Consider the following 16,053-nt stretch of genomic DNA (forward strand, 5'->3'; position numbering starts at 1 on the left):
GCGCGGAGGTAGGAGGGGGAAGTGGAGGCGGGAGTGAAGTCTCGCGAGAAGAGTCGGTTGCCGTAGCAGAGCCCTCTAGCTGTGTGTGTCTGAGGCTCGGCCGCCGGAGCCGCGGACGGTTTGCTGAGCCCGTTAGTGCGCCCGGCCGAGACACGCCGCCGCCATGTCCCGCTACCTGCGTCCCCCCAACACGTCTCTGTTCGTCAGGAACGTGGCCGACGACACCAGGTAGGTACAAGGCAGGTACTCCGGGCCTAGGCAGGGAGGCCGCAGGCGCCCGGAGAGGACCCTGGTGGTGGCGGCACTGGACCGGGGGAGGGGACGGAGTGAAGATGGCGGGTCCCGCGCCTGCTTTGGCGCCGAACTAGGCCGCGCAGTGGGCCTCAGCCGCCGCGTGGGAGCGAGGGCGGCGCCTCTGCCCTCGCCGGGCCGCGTGGCGGGGTTTTTCGTTCCCCTTCCCCCTCCGCAGTTCGCAGCCCCTTTCTCCCTGCTTCCTGCCGACGCGAGCAGCCCCCCGCCGCGGCCTTTCCGCGACCCGACGGCAGCCCCCCATTGATTTGAAGTTCACATTCTTCGAGGTTCACGCCCCCTTGGCCCAGAGATTTTTTTTTCCCCCAGCCAAAAAATAGTGAGGTGGAATAACGGGATCGAGGGAGAGGATTGTTGCTACCATTTATCTTTGTTGTTGTTGCCGTTGTTAATATTTGGGGGTTTTAATCAGTTGGAGGTGTTTGGACAAAGGGATCGTTGAGATTTGGGGAGTTAGATTTTTCCAGTTAAATGTTGCGAGCAGTTTTTCTTATTTCCTGGAAATTCTGGTCACCCTTTGAAAAGGGAGGTTTGGGAAGCCTCAATCGTTAGGACGTTGACAGCTAAATTAGATTAATTCAGACCTACCTTAAATAGGCTTTGTTCTCACCATTCCCTTGTTTCGAGTTGCCTTCAGATTATTTTGGAAGAGTTCTTACTACAAGATGAGGCTTTTTATTTCACAAATAATGAATCTACACACAGAAAATAAGTGGTTTGGGTTTTTGGTGTTTTGTGGGTTTTTTTTTGCTAGCTTTGTGATTTGCTTTTGTCTTAAATTTAAGCAGGAAAGAAAGCAATAGTAATTATGTTAGCATCTAGAGAAATTTTCCCTTTACGTCATCTTGACACTTATTATTTAAGGAGTTCGACATTTGTGACTTTTTCAGACCATATTTACCTACTGTTAAGTGTCTGAACCTGTCTCTAAAATTGGGGAGTAAAAATAAGTGCTTGGTATTTTTCAGAGTGCTAGAGTCGATTTGATACTGTAAAAAAAAGTAAAAAAAAAAAAACAAAAAACCAGTGCTTATATACAACCTAATGCTGCTGTACCTTTTATGAAAAATGAAGGCTGTAGATAAAAGTAAATTGTGGTCATTCCCTTGTACCATGTCTGCTGTTGTCCTATTAATGTAAACTGCATTTTTATCTTCCAAATTCTTGGATCCTAGCTTTCCTTCATCAAAAAGATATATTGCCTATACATCTTAAGGACTTGGACATAAAAATTTGAGGTCTTTTTATGATGTTTTAGGTCTGAAGACTTGCGGCGTGAATTTGGTCGTTATGGTCCTATAGTTGATGTGTATGTTCCACTTGATTTCTACACTCGCCGTCCAAGAGGATTTGCTTATGTTCAATATCCTTTCTTCAGATGGCTGATTAGTGAGGGGTGTTGAAGTTTGAAATTCAAGTTTATGTAAGTGGTAACATCTAAAAAGTAGTTCTTTTTGTCCTCTAATAAATGTCTGTCTTCAAATTTTTGAAAATTAATTCTGACTCACACATTGCTCTCGTTATTAAAGTTAATCCAAAAATGGTAAAATATTTAAATTCCCATTCATGCTTCTGAAACTCAAATCGGTGATTATATATGTGATTTAAATTTGAATGCAGTCTGGTTGCTACTACCTTTAATGTAAGTCCTTTAAAAGTTAATATGTTCTTGTGCTTAGCAATTAAAATTTGGTATTCTTGTTTGTTAATTTGAATCTCTTGATCAAAAACAAATTGTATAACAATGAGGTAAACTTCTTTAATATTGTCCCCTAATTTGCTGTCCTCTGTTGTTACCTCAGAGAATGTAAAGCTGTACAGTTATGGCGACCCCAAAGAGAAAGCATGAAAGAACCTTTAGAGTAGAGTTCAACACTTAAGGCAAGTAGACAAGCCAAAGACCTCTTAAGGATCAGGCTTGAAGAGAAGGGAGAGTTTGGGAAAAGAAAAAATAAAGAAAAGCTGGAAGAAGGACAAGCCTAATGGGAGACAAAGCCTCGCTTTATCTACAAAAGGGGGAAAAGGTTGTTTTTCAAAGTTAAAGATAAAGCCATCTGTCATATTTGGCCAAGCATCTCATGACAAGTCCTTCTGACAAGCACTTAAAGAGTTAAAGGTCAAGATGAAGTTGAATGATGGCCAAGATTAAAGGAGTCATACCTGATGTATCCTACAGAATAACTATTTTTCTTTTTTTTTTTTTTTTTTTTTTTAATGTTTTGTAAGCAGTTAATTTTCAGAATTATTCTGGTTTGGTCTAGTGACAAAACCTGTAACTTGATTTATGTGGGCCTTTGATGTTGTGATTGTGGTCTTGTATAAATGCGCTCTCTCTTATCAAGTTAAAGTGTAACAGGATGTATATTCTTAAGATTAAATTCAGCATATTTTGGTTTTGGACCAGGTGGTCAGATGCCACAGAGTAGCAGGCAGTGCTCTTTGGAGTAGCATGGGGTTCTGGGGTTAAGCCGCAGAGCCCTGCTTAAAGGAGAGACAGGTGCATGCACTGGGGACTACTTAGAAACAGCTCTGGTGGTCTTGTAGGGTCAGAGCCACTAGAAATTCTGTTTATATATAGATTTTAAAGTGGTTGCTGGGGACACACATAAACCCTTAACTTCTTTAACTTAGCCCTGTGAAGACTGCTGGCCCTGCGCTGCTTTAGCACAATGATCAGTTGGCCCTGAATGAGTTGCAGAAGGCCTTCTCCCTGGTATAGGTACTTAACTGGGACCTATGGGAGACTGGTCCCTGACCCAGAGTTTCAGGTGACCTTACTTCCTTTCCTTTCAGTGAGATCATCTCCCTGCAACAAGGGTTTGGGTTGTGGACCTCAGACTAGGAAAAGTTCTTCCTGCTTAAATTCAGTGAGCCTCAAACTTTTAAGTTAGTGGAGTCCTAGTGAGACTTACAGGGAAAAGCCAAAAGCTACTCCTGCAGGGCCAGTGATCAAGGACAGTTGTGAGAATTGGTTGCAAAACTCCATTACGGAGAAAATAATAGCTATATCTGGCTTAGTAAATAAAGGTAGCGGTGCATTCTGGCTTACAACATAGACCTGATTTTACCTAGTGTTGGGTGGCCCAGGAATCAAGGTCAGTAGTAGTTTGATTCAAGAGTGTGTGATATTTGAGGCAGAAAAGGCTAGTAATTCAAAGCAATCTAAAGGAGAGTGATAATTTTAAAATACATATTCAGTAAGTCTATGGTCTTAAAATAGTTGAAAAGTAATAAGAAACAGGCTTATGAATTTCATTTTTGAAAAGACCGTAAAGTACAAATTTCTCCATGACTGACATCAGAGTGATACTTGGCTGCCTCTGCTGCTGCTGTCTCTTCTGTCTGACTCCATTCGCAATAGCCTTTTCTTCCTACCCCTGGCTTACCGAGTAAAGTAGAAACTTGCCATCAGCCCAGGATTCTGTTTTCGAGGGTAGCCCCAGAGAGGATGCTCTGTTCTCATTAATAATTTTTACGGCTCTCAATATAAATCCTTTTTATACTTATTATATTCTGTCTCTTGGGGTAACAAAGTAGTGTACCCATTAAGTGAACGTATTCCTTCTAATTAGTTTAGAGCCCAGCTGCATTAACCTTGAGGGATGTTCAGTTACAGTATTCAAGGTTCTGAACTCCCCATCAGCCTTTCCCTTTCCATGTTGAAAGCCCAGTTATTTAAAACTTATCCTTCCATTTAATCTGTTCATAATGGCCTCGGGAAGACGGAGCTGGAAACCTGCAGTCCTTAATTCCTTTCAGAACAAAAAGTGAGAAGTCTAGTAAGGCAGACCTTTAGTCTCTATAATAAAAGAATACCAGTATTGGTCTCGAAAAAGGAGTGTGTCACTTCAGGGATTTTTAAAATCACCTCTCTAAATCTGCAGTCTCGTGTTGTCTCTCAAATTTAGGAAATAGAAATGTGCAAACTAGAATGGGGATTTTTAGGATAGAATGAAAACCTATACCTGTACCTAACCTAGCTCTCTTTCCAAACCATTTATATCAAACACTATCTTGAATGTGTACTTGGCCTCTGTTAAAATGATGGTTTTAGGAAAGGAGCTAGGTTTGGACAGAATAGCTATATAAAGCCAGGAGTTCTCGTAGTATTATTGCTGACATGACCAGGGAGGACAAGCAGCTTAGCTTCTCAGGTCAAAAACAAGTACCAGTAGTTCCTGCTTAAGGCTGGTAAATAATATCTTGAAATTCTCAAGTTGGAAACCAGTCTCAAACCCATTTCTTTGCAAGAAGTTGTATATTTAGGGTCATGGTTAGGGCTTTCCGGTCTAGGAGTCCTTACAGTGGTCTGTTTCTTGATAGCATGCTTTTACAGTCTGCATGGATGTAATAACGCTTTTGGTATAGTGATTGTCTTGAGTACTGCTTGACTCTTGTCTTGATGCCCACAAATGGCTAGCGTGCTTGTCTTTCCATGCAGTGGAAGGAAGACAGTTAAATGAAATAGTAGTATTAGGTATATATAAAAAAGAAAACAGCAAAATAAATTTGAAGTTAATGCTTTCGTCTCTTGTAAGGTAAGGCATATATTGCTTGCTTACACAAGAACTATTGGCATTTTCTTTTTTTCGTTTGAAAAAATATGAAAAATATTTTGGTTTTAAGAAATTTTTATTTTAGCATACAACATATAACATTTGTTTTTCTTTTTTGTCTTGTAAACTTAATTCTTAAAACTTAGGAAAATTTTTGGATAGGACAGCTTGGTGATTCAGCTATAACAGATCTTATTTCAATAATAACTTTACTGCAATATGTATTCATACATTTTCAAATGTGTGCCTTAGGAGATCACAAGTGCTTTTATAGTGTGAAGTGTTAATGGCTGAATCCAACTGAATCACCAACTAGTAAGTGGGGGTCTGGTTGATGTTCTGGAATAATATTGGGAGATTGTGAATTGTTCCAGACATACCAACTGAACTTTCATTCATTATCAAAGTTTGCAAAACTTCCCAAGCCCCTTAACATTTAGCACATTTGAGGATGTTCGTGATGCTGAAGACGCTTTACATAATTTGGACAGAAAGTGGATTTGTGGACGGCAGATTGAAATACAGTTTGCCCAGGGGGATCGAAAGAGTAAGTACCCTTATGCCTGATATGTACGAAGCATTATTTTTTTAGTGTTTTGAGATTTTTTTTTAAGAATTTAGGCAATTTGTGTTTCTGTTCTAAACCCAAAGGGATCTTTTTTTCTTTCTTTCTTTCTTTTTTGAGACGGAGTCTTACTCTGTTGCCCAGGCTGGAGTGTGTGCAGTGGTGCGATCTTGGTTCACTGCAACCTCCACCTCCCGGGTTCAAACAATTCTTATGCCTCAACCTCCCGAGTAGCTGGGATTACAGGTGCATACCACCACATCTGGCTAATTTTTTGTATTTTTAGTGGAGACAGAACCATGTTGGCCAGGCCGGTCTCAAACTCCACACCTCAGGTGATCCACCCGCCTCAGCCTCTCAAAGTGCTGGGATTGGGATTACAGGCGTGAGCTACTGTGCCTGGCCCAAAAGGATCACTTTTTTAGAAAATGGAGTGTCTTGAATATTTCATCATATTTTCCAGATTGTAAGTTTTGGGGTAAGTGTAAGTAGGAGGTGGAGATGAGAATGCCTGAAATACATGTGGACTCTTCTGAAAGTTGGTTATGCAGGCTTACCAGATGTTCGCTGCATACTTATAAGGCAGGAATACAGGTTTTAGAGTCAAATAGACCTGGGTGTGAATTCTGGCTTAGCCATTATGTTACCTTGGGCAAGATACTAATTAAGAGATTAAAATAACCGCAGGGTGCAGTGGCTCACACCTGTAATCCCAGCACTTTGGGAGGCCGAGGCGGGTGGATCACAAGGTCGTGGTGAAACCGCGTCTCTACTAAAAATACAAAAAATTAGCCAGGCGTGGTGGCACGCACCTGTAGTCCCAGCTACTGGGGAGGCTGAGGCAGGAGAATTGCTTGAACCTGGCAGGCAGAGGTTGCAGTGAGCCGAGATCACGCCACTGCACTCCAGACTGGGCAACAGAGTGAGACTGTGTCTCAAAAAAAAAAAAAAAAAAAAAAAATAGCTACTGAGGAGAAGAGGAGCTCTTGAGTAGACACAAACTATTGGAACTCTAGTTCTTGAGTTGGGTAATAGATTCCTGGTTATGCATTGTGTTATTTATATGTACTCCAGTACATAAAGTATCTGCTTCATTGAATTGAATGAGATAAGAATTGAAGTGTATATAAGGCCTTTAGGAATGCCTTATTATTCTACTTAGGGTCTTAGAACTGTAATAATATATTAACTGCGTGTTGACACTGCTCACTGTTCATAGGCCACCTATAAATATTTCGTTAATTGTGTTCTTAATGAATGGAATCTGTGGTGGGATCATTCCAAATCAGCATATGGTTCAGTGGTCATTTTTTTCAACCATTTGAAAATGTAAAATGCGTGGGTGTGGTAGCTTACGCCTGTAATCTCACCACTTTGGGAGGCCTAGGCGGGAGGATTGCCTGAGCCCAGGAGTTTGAGACCAGCCTGGGCAACAAAGTGAGACCCCGTCTCCACAAAAAATAAAATGAAAAATTAGCCAGGCTTGATAGTGCACGCCTGTGGTCCCCACTAGGCAGGAGGATCACTTGGGCCCAGGAGGTTGAAGTTGCAGAGAGCTGTGTTTGCACAACTGCACTCCAGCCTGGGTGGCAGCAAGACCCAATCTCAAAACAAAAAGGCACTCACTTCCATTTGGAGTTTTTAAAAATCCTTTTATGTTATAGATTCCCAGTGTCAGAATAGTTGCCAGGTCTTGGCTGATAAACTAGATGGTGAGAAGACTTTGAAAATAGTTGAGGATATTAATGTTATTTTTAACATAAAACAGTCTTCTAATATACTTTCTTGCAAATAAATACATGCCTTTTCCAAGATGAAAATTTGCAGTTACCTCAACCCAGCCTTGGCTAAATCACGTTCTGCATCTGCATCTCACACCGAAACTACAGACACCTCTAAAACAGACTCCAGGGCTGGGTGCGGTGGCTCAAGCCTGTAATCCGAGCACTTTGGGAGGTCAGGATGGGCGGGGGCAGATCACCTGAGGTCAGGAGTTCGAGTCCAGCCTGACCAACATGGAGAAACCCTGTCTCTACTAAAAATACAAAACTAGCCTGGTGTGGTGGTACATGCTGTAATCCCAGCTACTTGGGAGGCTGAGGCAAGAGAATCGCATGAACTCAGGAGGCAGAGGTTGTGGTGAGCCGAGATCGCGCCATTGCACTCCAGCCTGGGCAACAAGAGCAAAACTCCATCTCAAAAAAAAAAAAGACTCCAGGCTGGGTGCGGTGGCTCACACCTGTAATCTCAGCACTTCGGGAGGCCGAGGCGGGTGGATTATTTGAGGTCAGGAATTCGAGACCAGCCTGGCCAATATGGTGAAACACTGTCTCTACTAAAATACAAAAATTAGCCTGGTGTGGTGGCGCGTGCCTGTAATCTCAGCTCAGGAGGCTGAGGCAGGAGAATGGCTTCAACTGGTGTGGGGTGGAGGTTGCAGTGAGTTGAGATTGCGCCACTGCACTCCAGCCTGGGTGACAGAGCGAGACCCTGGTCTCAAAAATAAAAATTATTTAAAAAAAAAAAAAACGCCAAAATACTGTATCACTTTTTTTTTTTGGAGACAGGGTCTCTGACCCCCAGGCTGGAGTGTGGTGGTGTGATCACAATTTACTGCAGCCACAAACTCATGAGCTCAAGTGATTTCCCCCCTTAGCCTCCCGGATAGCTGGAATACATGTGCAAGCCACTAGGCCCAGCTAATTATTTTTTGTAGAAATGGCATATTGCCATGTTGCCCCAGGCTGGTCTCAAACTCCTGGGCTCAAATGATCCTCCCACCTCAACCTCCCAAAGTAGTGGGATTATAGGCGTGAGCCACCACCCGGCTCATACATACTCTCTTTGGGATATAAAAGGGGATGCAGGGATTTTTTTTCTTATTTATTGAGGGCTTTAATACTGTTTTTAATATTTCTAAGTATTTCTGTTCTTTGTATTTCCTAGCACCAAATCAGATGAAAGCCAAGGAAGGGAGGAATGTGTACAGTTCTTCACGCTATGATGATTATGACAGGTACAGACGTTCTAGAAGCCGAAGTTATGAAAGGAGGAGATCAAGAAGTCGGTCTTTTGATTACAACTATAGAAGATCGTATAGTCCTAGAAAGTAAGTGTGCTGTGTAGCACAGTGATCTGTTTAAAAAATGTATTTGTTAGCATTTAATTTTTTTTTTTACTATTTTGTATACTTTTAATTATATACATTGAATGTTTCATTGAGACAAAAAATATTGTAGCATTTTATTTTAAAGGTTTTACGGTTTGCTTTTAATTAGAAACTTTGCCTCTATGAGTAGATATTTGTCACTGCTTTTTCTGATATGCTTTTTAGCAGTAGACCGACTGGAAGACCACGGCGTAGCAGAAGCCATTCCGACAATGATAGGTAAATAACTTTGCTTTGAAAAAGACTCATGTATTTTTTAATTTCAGAGTGAACTTTTGCTCTAAAAATAACAAATTTGATTAATATAGAATCTAATTTTTACTCTAATTATATCTCTCCTCTGTTTTGAAAGATTCAAACACCGAAATCGATCTTTTTCAAGATCTAAATCCAATTCAAGATCACGGTCCAAGTCCCAGCCCAAGAAAGAAATGAAGGCTAAATCACGTTCTAGGTCTGCATCTCACACCAAAACTAGAGGCACCTCTAAAACAGATTCCAAAACACATTATAAGTCTGGCTCAAGATATGAAAAGGAATCAAGGAAAAAAGAACCACCTAGATCCAAATCTCAGTCAAGATCACAGTCTAGGTCTAGGTCAAAATCTAGATCAAGGTCTTGGACTAGTCCTAAGTCCAGTGGCCACTGATAGTATAAACCATGGTCATTTTTAGGCATGTATCATTCATTTACTCATAGTTTGGTTTACTTAAATTATCAGGAATACAATGTTGCAATGATGCTTAAAAAACACTTGTTAGTTTTCCCTGTACCAGGCAATGGTTATAATTAAAATGATATGCTGTTGAGAAGCCACTCTTAAGAGTCCAGTTTGTTTAATGTTATGGGCAGCTACCAATTTGTGGTGTCTCTGTATATTTTTGTAAAGATTCTCATTTTTTATGCTTGAAGTATTTGGTGAAAAGATGTTGGTTGACCATAATTTGCAACATTGTCTCATTAAAAATAAACTTTCATATTCATATTTGGTAGAACTGTTAACCTAGAAATGTAGCTTGCTAATAAGATAGAATGATACAAAAGTGAAGTAGTAGCCACAGTACAACACTGACTGCTCAGACACATTTAGGTTCAGGGTGGACCTTTATGTCTTGTCAAGATGTCGAGGCCTGGCCGGGCGCGGTGGCTCACACCTGTAATCCCAGCACTTTGGGAGGCCGAGGCGGGCGGATCACAAGGTCAGGAGTTCGAGACCAGGCTGACCAACATGGTGAAACCCTGTCTCTACTAAAAATACAAAAAGTAGCCGGGCATGGTGGTGCATGCCTGTAATCTCAGCTACTCAGGAGGCTGAGGCAAGAGAATCTCTTGAACCTGGGAGGTAGAAGTTGCAGTGAGCCAAAATCATGCCACTGCACTCCAGCCTGGGCAACAGAGTGAGACTCTGTCTCAAAAAAAAAAAAAAAAAAAACCGGATGTCTAGGCCAATGATAATTATTTTTGATGCAGTGTGGATTAGTGCTTTTGTTAACCCCACTGTCTTGGGGAATGATGCCAGCTGGGAAATTGAGTTTTTGACTGAAACATGGAGCCTTCACTGCTTTTTTTCTGGTTCCTATGAAGATTTGGAACATAGAAAACACAAAAACTCACCTTAAAATTTGAGCAGGTCAATGATGGCAAAAATAATTTTAAGGAAAAAGGAATATTCTTATGTAGTTATTCTAAAGTTTAAGGAGCGTTGTTGACCATAATATTGCTTAGTTTTCTTACTGCTGTTAGAAGCAAGTAAATTGTTTCAAAGTAGGTTTCGTGTGTGTGTGCCTAGTGTAAAAGAACTGAAATTTTGATGCTTACAGCACTTGGCTCGTGCATTTGTATCAAAATTTGCCTGCCTCTTTGTGAGGGAGGCCTGCTTTTCACACCTCAGTTTATTTAATACGAGGCAAGTTGAAAGACAACACTCATTCTAGGTGATTCTGTGGTGCCATGAAATTTAATTTGGGGAAAAGGATAGTCAGTTTTAAGCAAGAGTCACATCTTCTGAGCTTTCGATTATCATTGTAGTACCTGACTAAAAATGAAGTAATACCCTTAACCATTTATAATTTCTAGTATTTCTCTGAAAGATCGTTTTGGGGACAAAAGTGACTTGACATGTCCAATTTCATTTCAGAATAAAAAGCTAGCATCTTTAAAAATCTCAGATTGCTTGCTTACAGATATAAGTAAGAATTATGGAGAAACGATTCCTTTTAGAGGATTACTTTTTTCAATTTCGGTTTTAGTAATCTAGGCTTTGCCTGTAAAGAATACAACGATGGATTTTAAATACTGTTTGTGGAATGTGTTTAAAGGATTGATTCTAGAACCTTTGTATATTTGATAGTATTTCTAACTTTCGTTTCTTTACTGTTTGCAGTTAATGTTCATGTTCTGCTATGCAATCGTTTATATGCACGTTTCTTTAATTTTTTTAGATTTTCCTGGATGTATAGTTTAAACAACAAAAAGTCTATTTAAAACTGTAGCAGTAGTTTACAGTTCTAGCAAAGAGGAAAGTTGTGGGGTTAAACTTTGTATTTTCTTTCTTATAGAGGCTTCTAAAAAGGTATTTTTATATGTTCTTTTTAACAAATATTGTGTACAACCTTTAAAACATCAATGTTTGGATCAAAACAAGACCCAGCTTATTTTCTGCTTGCTGTAAATTAAGCAAACATGCTATAATAAAAACAAAATGAAGGAAATAATGATTAACTGGAATTATTACAGTATTGAATATGATTCTAAAATAACAGTGGAAACAGTCCTTTATAGATTTAGGAATATTTTAAATCATTGTTGCACTAGGCACAACTAACTTTTACTTTGGAAATGACAGAACTTGCCAGAAAGGTACATCTTTTACACAGTAGTTAAAAATTCATTGTGTAATATCAAAGTTGTTTCATGATTGCTCATTAAGCCTCTTGGGTTAACTAACTTAAGAGGTTATTTGGTAGTGTTAAGATGAAATTTGGATCACCTAATTCCAAGTTTATACTTTCATTATCGGATGGATCAGTAATTCTGCTCTCCCTCTTCATAAACAAGATGCATTAGGACTTAACATTTATGACATGATTTTAAATCATTTTAAATTGAATGTTGATGAGCAACTAATATTAAGTGATAACCTCTTTGGGGAAGTAGGTTAGGTATTTTGTGGTTTAAATTCTATCTACTTTATGACAATTATAGCTAATTTATTAAGTATTCATGATGTGCCAGACACTTGAAAAGGCTATGTGTTGTTAACTCACTCTTCACAAAACCCTATGAGAAAGATACTTTTATTTTCCCCATATCACAGATAAGGAAACTGAGGCACAAAGAAAAGACTATAAGGCTGAGCCAGGATTTAAGCCCAGGCCTGGTCCCTTAGTTGTGTGTGTGTGTGTGGGGGGGGGGGTTTGTTTGTTTTACAGACTATAATTTGAGAGAAGTAGATTGAGGAGATAGCTCATTGAAATTGTTCATTTTCCATATAGAACTAGAAGGCCTAATTTCATTTTTATTTTTACTTGTGTCAACTTATTTTTAGACTTGGACTATTGAGAACCTTATATGTTGTTCCTAAAGCAACACACCTAACAGCTTCAAAAGGACTATATTACAGTTGAACCCATGGTAGTTTGGATCCTACTGATACTTGATGAGGATCTTTATGTAGTGTTTTATGTTAGTTTTGGGTGATGTAGTTGAGTCCTCCACTTACTGAGTGTACCTACAGTGTATGTGGTACTGGGCTCAATAATAAATAGAATGGTTATATCAACACTCAAATGAGGGCTGACACACTTTACCTCTCCTTTTACTTAAGATCTCTCTGCATTTTTTTTTTTTTTTTTTTTTTTTTAAGCCAAGTAAGCAAGAAGAAAAATGAGAGATAATGCTTCAGTGAGAGAGGAAAGGTGCTACATAGAGTATGAGCTGTTAAGTTACATCCCGGGGGAAAGACCTGGGAACTATTGTATTATTCTCTTGAAAATTTGGCCCAGTAAGCTGCTACATCCAGTTCAACTAACAAAATCCTGTATACCACAGAGAAGAATAAAGAAAACCAAACTGACAAACATCCTTCTTTTATTTAAGACCAAACTGCAGCTGGAATACCCAGTACAGTTCTGCTTACTACACTTCAAGAAAGATCTGAAAGCGGAAAAAGAACCAAAGAAGGGCAGTTCAAGCGACCAAAGGGTGGGTGGAAGGTGCTGCAGTATGAATACTGTACGAATATTTTGACTCTGGTCTGAAAAGATAAAAGAATGTTATCGAAAACTACATGGAATAATTGAAGTCCCTTCAAGTTTGAAAGTAAGCATTTTAGGACAAATAAAAGGAAATTCAACTTTGTACTTGTGGAAACTAATCCCTAAATATGAATAGGTTTATATTGATTCATGGGTAACAGGTCCATAATAAATTATTGGAAACTAGGATGTCTGAATATCAAGGATGACAGCCATAGTCTCTTACAGTGCCTCTGTTGGTCTGTCTCAAACTGAATTGGGTGGGAAAAGGTATGGTCCAATATAAAAGTTCCATTTTTGCCATTATTGGCAAATCTTGCCTTTATTTTGGTGCCAGTGTTTTCTGCGTAATCATTTGCTTTGTTGGCATCTGTGTTTATTTGTACACCACATGCAGTTTACATCTTTCTTAACTACTCTCCTTCCCAGGTAAATTCCAATGATATTTGACATCCAGCTAAGAGGGCCCATCTCTTCTCACCTCTTTCGTAGTCAGTATGTTGAGCAAATATTTATTGAGCCCTTACTGTGGGCAAATCATTGTACTGGATAATTGAGGAGAAAAATAGATAATTCCCTTATTCAGTGAATGTCTACTGAGCACAATCTAGTGAATCATTACAGTATGGCCTCATTGTTTTGTTTGAGGTGTATTATTCATAACTATTTTACACCATTCGTATCAATGTAATTATAGAACACACTATACTATCAAAGATAATTGTGTGGTTATCTGCCATTTAAAAGTATCCAGTATTTGATCCCATTATTAAAAATAATGAAAAAATGATTTCTTTTAATCTGTAATAAACTGGTTTATTGTGCAGTGACTGTAATATACTAGTTATAATAAATTTTTTACTCTGCCTCACCAAACACACTAGATATAACCCCCAAAATAAGTATTTAACTTTGCATTAGATGTAAAGGAGACTGGGTGCTATAATTAGATTATTTTGAGGCAGACAGAGAGCTGTTATCCTAACTGATTTAGTATGTTCTGTAATTGAGAAAATGTTCACCAAATTATACTTTTTAGTGATTTACATGTACATTTTATAGGGGACATGTTCTGTGTATAGCGAATAAATAACTTTTATAGTATCACAAAATGTTCTGGATTCCTTAGTTTCTTATTAGGATATGATGTTTCTTTACCTATCCATTGATTCCATCACATTTGATTTTTGTCATCTTTTTTGCCACATACTTAAAACTTTCCATACAAAATTATTAACTAAAAATCTGGAAGTAGAATTTAAGCTTTTAATTTATAGCAATTTTGAAAATATAGCAGAGGTATATTTTCAAGGGAGGTGTGAAATGGAGGTATTATTGTTTGTATTTTATTTTAGAAATTTTTTTTGAACTTGCCCAAGATCACACAGCAAGTGTCAGATCCTAGGTTACAGCCCATAATCTTTCACTTGCTTCATCTTTTGTTACCATGTTTGTTGTTGTTTAATCAAATGGGGAAGTGTTTTTATAGCTTTATTTTCATGGAGATAGTAACATTGATATAATGGGATCTAGAATTTACTTAGAGTCAAAATGACTAGATTTAATTACAAGAAGTATTTTGTTGTATACCGTTATACACTCATTAACATAGTGGGTTCTTACGGACAGAGGTTCTATGTATTTTTAAAAGAATATGTAGAGGTTATAGACTTTTTTTGCCCTCTACCTCCCTTCTCCATTTCCTTTTGAAGTTGAGACATTTAAGGGGGAGAATTAAGGTGCATATTGAGTTGGGATTTTGTTTAAATTAGGTAAATACATATATAACTACAATAACAATAGTTGGTAGTTCTCTAAAGTATTTAATTATGGTAAATCAGAAAAGGCCCTTCAATTTTTGCATCTGTTGAATGAAATGCTTTAGGATCTCTTCTGTGGTTGTTTCTCTTTATACTGAATGCTGTCAATATTACTGAGCACTTACTGTGCCAAACCATGTGCTTTTCAAATATTTCTATTTAATCCTAAAAACACTCCTGGGAAATGGGTATTATCCCATTTTACAAATGAGAAAATTGTCCTTTGTAGAATACCCATCATTTGATAGCTTCTTGCATATGCTATTCATTCCTCACAACCTTACAAGGTAAATGGATAATGTTCCTGGATGACAGATTAAACGTAATCCAAGATCTCATGGTTGTGTGGCTCAGAGACTCTAAGCATGGCTTTCCAAATCTCATTGTCTTGTAGAGATTTTCCATTGTATTACATTTTGACCATATTCCTGTTTACAAAACCTAAGATGATATTCTGAAGTAGCTGTGACTTGAGCGATAGCTCAGGAATAATCTGATGGCATTCTACTAGGAAGGAGGACTAGCAAAGCCTATAGTTAGCCTATCCTAGGCATGAACTATTTTCATTTTAGATAGGATGACTTGATAAATAGGATGAAGTGAGCAACCTGTTTGTCTTCAGTTATTGGTATCTACAAGACATTCTGCTAGTCACTGTGGAAAAGTTTCCTTCTCTTGGGTTTTTCCTCTGCCCCTTCCTCTTAACAGTGTTGATTATCTTTATTATGTTCCTCTGTATTTGTAACAGCTGTTTCACCCTTGTATTGCACAATGGGGATTTTTCTTGGAATAAAAAGTGAGGCATGTAAATTCATTGAGAACTAACCGTAGTTTGTAAAGAAGTCAAAGGCCTTTGTATCTAGTTTTTTGCAGATCACATTTCTTGGAATGCTGGAAAGTGAAATAAACTGGTCTAGGAGCCAAAAATAAATCTTGGGTTTTTTTAAGATTTTGCTCTACCTTAGATTTGTAACCACCTGGGTCCAACTTTTTCCTAATTTGTATAAGAGATTTTAGAGATGCACTCTGTCCCTCTTGCTTTACAAATTGCCTACAAGAATGCAACCAAAATACTAGAAACTGAAACTTACACAAAACCTTTCAGATTTTTTCCTGTGTTGTAGTTGTTCTAGGGAAGAGGATAGTTTATCAGTATTTATTTTAAGCTTAAGGATAGGTTTTGGACCTGGATTCCATTGTAGTATAACTGCCATCAAAAAGAAGACAAATTGAAATTACAGCATTTACCCTAAGGTTCACAGTATGGCTGACTTCAGCAGCCTTACATGGTAAGTTCTCTGTACCAGCTATTTTTGGTTCTCGCAATTGCATCGATTTGGGAAATTCCTATCACCATTCTCTATATAGGCTAACCAA

The 16,053-nt window shown here is 38.6% G+C and overlaps 1 protein-coding gene across 10 annotated transcripts; it reads left to right on the forward strand.

Moving 5' to 3' along the window:
- The first annotated feature begins 2 nt into the window (after positions 1 to 2).
- SRSF10 (serine and arginine rich splicing factor 10) lies at positions 3 to 15,621 on the forward strand. 10 transcript variants are annotated; one of them, XM_055260933.2, is made up of 7 exons: positions 3 to 228; positions 1,568 to 1,672; positions 5,309 to 5,412; positions 8,377 to 8,539; positions 8,765 to 8,818; positions 8,952 to 9,053; positions 12,699 to 15,621. In XM_055260933.2, the coding sequence occupies exons 1-7, from the start codon at positions 164 to 166 to the stop codon at positions 12,757 to 12,759; spliced, it is 654 nt and encodes a 217-aa protein (XP_055116908.1). In that variant the 5' UTR covers positions 3 to 163; the 3' UTR covers positions 12,760 to 15,621. The 10 variants fall into 10 exon arrangements, with proteins under 10 accessions (XP_055116908.1, XP_055116906.1, XP_055116912.1 ...); XM_055260931.2 differs by having other exon boundaries at positions 8,952 to 15,621; XM_055260937.2 differs by lacking the exon at positions 8,952 to 9,053 and having other exon boundaries at positions 12,466 to 15,621.
- Positions 15,622 to 16,053: the final 432 nt, after the last annotated feature.

Source organism: Symphalangus syndactylus, chromosome 22 (genome assembly GCF_028878055.3).
Source record: "Symphalangus syndactylus isolate Jambi chromosome 22, NHGRI_mSymSyn1-v2.1_pri, whole genome shotgun sequence".
In the NCBI taxonomy this organism is placed as follows: Eukaryota; Metazoa; Chordata; class Mammalia; order Primates; family Hylobatidae; genus Symphalangus; species Symphalangus syndactylus.